Source organism: Microtus oregoni, unplaced genomic scaffold (genome assembly GCF_018167655.1).
Source record: "Microtus oregoni isolate MIOR12 unplaced genomic scaffold, Mior012 000062F_ref0000492, whole genome shotgun sequence".
Taxonomy (NCBI): domain Eukaryota; kingdom Metazoa; phylum Chordata; class Mammalia; order Rodentia; family Cricetidae; genus Microtus; species Microtus oregoni.
The window spans coordinates 5963326-5968475 of NW_024543872.1; the positions used below are offsets into that span (position 1 = coordinate 5963326).

At 51.4% G+C, this 5150-nt stretch overlaps 1 protein-coding gene across 1 annotated transcript; it reads left to right on the forward strand.

Moving 5' to 3' along the window:
• Positions 1–2375: 2375 nt before the first annotated feature.
• Positions 2376–4864, forward strand: LOC121439563 (transcription factor 23-like). The gene is made up of 3 exons (XM_041640076.1): positions 2376–2594; positions 3648–3890; positions 4688–4864. The coding sequence occupies exons 1-3, from the start codon at positions 2376–2378 to the stop codon at positions 4862–4864; spliced, it is 639 nt and encodes a 212-aa protein (XP_041496010.1).
• Positions 4865–5150: the final 286 nt, after the last annotated feature.

The window sequence follows — 5150 nt, forward strand, 5'->3', positions numbered from 1 at the left end:
GTATAGGAAGGCCACTGATTTTTTGGAGTTGATCTTGTATCCTGCCACATTACTAAAGGTGTTTATCAGCTGTCGGAGTTCTTTGGTAGAGTTTTTGGGGTCGCTTATGTATACTATCATATCATCTGCAAATAACGAGAGCTTAACTTCTTCTTTTCTGATACGAATCCCCTTGATCCCTTTATGTTGTCTTATTGCTATTGCTAGAACTTCAAGCACTATATTGAAGAGGTATGGAGAGAGTGGACATCCTTGTCATGTTCCTGATTTTAGTGGGATGGCTTTGAGTTTTTCTCCATTTAATTTAATGTTAGCTGTTTGCTTGCTGTAAATAGCTTTTATTATATTTAGATATGATCCTTGTATCTCTAATCTCTCCAAGACCTTTATCATAAAGGGGTTTTGAATTTTGTCTAATGCTTTTCAGCATCTAATGAAATGATCATATGGTTTTTTTCTCTCAGTTTATTCATATGGTGGTTTTCATAGATTTTCATATGTTGAACCAGCCCTGCATCTCTGGAAAGAAGCCCACTTGACTAGAATCGATAATTTTTTATTGGGTTTTTCTTGAGTTCTTTGTTTATTTTGGAGATCAGGCCTCTGTCTGATGTGGGGTTGGTGAAGATTTTTTCCCACTCTGTAGGCTGTCGTTTTGTCTTGTTGACCAGTGACACTGCTTCTCACTGGGTGGCTCCCCCACGGAGGGCGTGTCTCTGAGACTGCGGGTCCACATGACCTTGACCTCACACCCTCCCAAGGACTGAGCACTGACAGCAGAGGAGCCCTCTGGAGGTGTCCTGGTTACCTGACTCAGAGAGCATACTTAGGTACAGAGTCTCTTTCCGTGCAGCTATCGTGTGGCTTTAATACTTTTTTCTCCCTACCTTGTGTCCTTAAAGTCAGTGGATCCTACCAGGATTGGCAGAGCCAGGGCGAGAGCCCTCTCCTTCCCTGCTGGGTGACTTCCTGCAGAGAGAAAGAACTCCTGTGTGTGCAGTGCTCTTGTGGCATCTCTGTAAATCTCACCTCAGCTCTGGTCGGATTCAACTTCTAAAGGGTCCCGGATGGATGCTTCTGGAAAAGGCCTCTCCGAGAAAAAGAAGATGGCACTGGAATCTAAGAGCTGGAATCCCTTCATCCCACGGGCATCTCTAGCCTCACTACTTCCAAGATTTTACATTGTTCTGTAATCCCAGCAGCACCTGGGAATCTGAGGCAGGAGGACTGCTGTGTGTTCAAAGGCCAGCCTGGGCTACGTAACAAGTTTCCAGCTATCCAAGACTACACAGCATAACATTATCTCAAAACAAAATCCTCCGGGCAGGTTGTTTCATCTCCGCACAGTACAGTTCCCCACATCTGAAACGAGTATCGTTTTCAGAAGGCTTTCGGGAGCGGCGCTGGCCGGCTGGCCCAGCCTGAGCAGCAAGTCCAGGTCCCAGTGAGATACTGTCTGAAAGTGCATGTGGGAAAGTCATGTGATTATATTTTAATTAAAAGATTTTAAATGAGGTGGACAACTTGATGTTGACTTCTTGTCTCCACATGTACGTGCACACAGGTACACACACATGTGTGCATGCACGTGCACACACATACACACACACACACGATCTCTTTATGGTTGCTCTGGAGAATAAGATATTCATATAAAGTGCAGAGGCACAATGCAGGGCATCTACAAGAGCTAGGAACATCAAAGTGTTATTAGGATCCTAGCCAGGTTGTGGTCCTGCCCGTCAAATAGGGATACAGGCTGGTGGCGGGGCAGGGCTAAAGTCCTCATAAGTGAAGGGCAGAGCCCTGAGGATGGCATCATTCCCCTGGAATCTTGGGAAGAAACCACCAAGTTGGAATTGGGAAGCATGTCTGAGGAGTGGGGAGTAGCGCCTCGTCATGTGCTTTTGGTGGGAGGAGGAAAGGACCATGTGAGATAGATGCTGATAGTCTCTGACACAAGGGCTGGAGATCCAGAGCCCCAAACTATGGATTTGAGCCCCAAACCTGAAGCAGTAGGTCCATCAGAGGATGACCCTGGTAAGGTCAGTCAGGGCGTGGAAGGGTACTCTCCTCTTACCCATCTCCAGGCCTTCTTAGCATGGGCCTTGTCCGAGGGCTTGGCCACTCCCAGCATGTGGCACCCCCACCTCTCAGCTGGGATGGGAGGCAGGCGGAGGCTGTCTGCGGGGGCTGTGCTGGGTGGGCAGTTTTCCCAGAGCGAGGAGTGAAGGATTGAGTTGGCGCCGGCTTCCTCAGATACAGACTCTGCTGGCTGGATGGCCAGCCTGTCCAGGCTAACTTGAGCCTAAGGGCTCCCTCGGGCTCTGTGTGACTGCTCTAGAGGCTATAGCTCCATACCCCAGGAGAGTGACATGTCACAGGAGGCCTCAGGGGCACCAGCAATGCCAAGAGCAGGGCATGGCCAGACTAAGGCCAAAGCACGGTTGCTTCTAGGTGCTGACAGGAAGAGGAGCCGCCTCAGCAAGACAAGGCAGGACCTATGGAACAGCACTAGCTGGAGTAATCACAGACTGAGCAGAGCCACCTCTGCCCCTCGAGGGACCAGAGCTAAGGGAACAGCTCATGGCAGGGTAAGGACTCTTTGGACTAGAGGAGGGAGCTGGGGAAGGCAGGGTTTGAGGGCAATGAGATGCCACCTCTGAGGGCAGAGCCTCAATCGGTATTTGATGGCTCCGCCCAAGGGCAGCATCCTTAGGCCCATGGTGCCACGCTGGAGGTGGGCAGGACAGGTCAGAACTCCATGAGAGCACAGCTCAGAGAGGTGACCTAACTACTGTCTGCTGAGAAACTCAGGCCCAGAGGATGTGAGCTATCTAAGGTCCCTGAACAGCAGCCAGTGGTGGAGGACCTAGACAGAGTATTTGTTATTTATTTGTATTTATTTATTCATCTATCTATCTGTCTGTCTTCCAGTCAGAGTCTCATGTAGTCCAGGCTAGCCTCAAACATCCTCTGTAGCTTAGAACCTGGACTTCTGATCCTTTTGCCCCCACATTCCATGCGCTGAGAGTATGTGCATAAACACCCAGTTTATGCCGCGATAGGGATCGGGCACAGGGCCTCACACATGTTAGGCAAACATTCCCCCAACTGAGCTACATCCGCAGTCCAGGACTGTATGTTCTGACTCTTGTGCAGAGTCCTTTCCTCTTTACCTAGTTGGGTCAAGGGTCAGCTAAGCAGGGGCATGGCTCTATGCTTCCTATAGCCCCCAGGGTACAGCAGGCTCTAGATTGGGAGTAGAACAGATGTTAATGGCATAATAGAAAGAATACGGGACTCAGGTTCTGAGCCAAGTGTTGCCACCTTCCTGTCATCTGATCCCAGTCCAGGCCTTCCTTCATTTTATTATGAAGCCTGGCTTCAAACCAGTGAGGCCCATTAGCTCCATAAGAAGACATGGCACTAATAGGGTCCTTAGAAGTCAGGACCAACCAGGCGTGGTGGTGAACTCCTATAGCCCCAGCACTTGAGGCGTAGAAGCAGGAGGATCCCAAATTCCAGGTCATCCTGGGCTATGCAGAGAGTTCAAGTCTAGCCTGGGCTACAGGAAACCCTGTCCCAACAATAGGAACTCTGACAAGAGAGCAGGGTGAGATGTACTCAAGGGGGCCTCTCTGCAGAGTGAAGCCTGCCCTGAGAACGCAGCACGGGAGCGGACCCGGGTGAGGACACTGCGCCAGGCCTTTTTGGCCTTGCAGGCTGCTTTGCCTGCCGTACCACCTGACACAAAGCTTTCCAAGCTGGACGTGCTGGTGCTGGCCACAAGCTACATAGCCCACCTCACCCGAACGCTCGGCCACGAGTTGCCTGGCCCTGCCTGGCCACCCTTCCTGCGTGGACTCCGGTACTTAGACCCCCTCAAGGTAGGTCGCTGGCCTAGGGTCTTGGTAGGAAACCTTGGGGAGGGAAATGGTATTGGGGGCATTTTCCTCCTGTTCTCTCAGCAGGGGGACAGAGGCTGGCTCTTGGAGTGGAGCGGTGACTGGGTGTTGTCTGCATGGGAGTGGATTGCTCCAGGAGGAGAGAAACGCTCTGAGATTCTTAGTGTCTGGGGAAGAGAGGAGTGGGTTCCTGTTCTAAGGCCCAGGACCCAGGAGAGTCACCCATTTCCAAGCAATTTCACCTCCTTGAGTAGCGAGTGGCGCCGGCCTTTCTGGTCTCTGACTATTGTTGCTGCAGACATCTGGTCTCTGGGAGGACAACATCCTAAGCCCCCCCCCCCCAGTGCTCTGGAAACACCCATTGGAAGGCAAGCCACCCGGTGTAGGTCAGAGGTCTTCCAGCAAGCACCATGGCAAACCATTACCCAGTTTCCTGAACCTTAGCTTGAGAATGCACTAAGATTGAATGCTGAAGATAAGCTGGAGGCCAAGCTGAGAACCTTAGGGCAGTCCCCCTGCCCCCTCCCCCACTTAGGGCAGTCCCCCTGTACCCCCACTTAGGGCACTCTACCTTCCTCCAACCAAGTCTTGCTCTTCTTGAGGTCCTTACTGCCCTCAGTGGGCTCCTGTGCCGTTGCCAGGCAGCAGGGAGACCCTCTAAAGCTGTGACATCCAGAGGACATATCAGAGGATGCCAGACTTAAGGTCTTAATTGTTTCCAGGCTATTCAGGACCACACAGTAGCTGTGTTAATCATTCCCCGTCTTCTGTCTTCTCAGAAGTGGCCCATGCGATCTCGTCTTTACGCAGGAGGCTTAGGATGCTCTGGCCTCAATTCCACCACAGCCACCGCTGCCAGCCAGAGAACCAGGGACGAAGAGGTGGGGTCTCAAGTCTCTGTAGCCACAGATGTTCTTGTCGCCGATCCAGTATCTCCAGCTCTTGGTAACAAATGACCAGCCCCTCATCCTCTTCTCTCAGACTGTGGCTCTCACGTAAGGAATCGGATTTTCTACAGCTCTCCCTGTCTTTCCCCCTGACTCTCAGCCTTTGGAATTAACTCAGGCTCAACTTTCAAGTTCAGGCTCGGCTTCCGGCAGGCAGAAGAAGCAATGGTGACGTCAATGGTGGAGAGTTCTGAGGGGACCCAGGATGAAGATCTTCACCTTTGGCTCTTAGGAGGGGACATTCCTGGCACTTCTAGGTAGTGGCAGGAAGTGAAAGAGCAAAGTGTTTGATGTG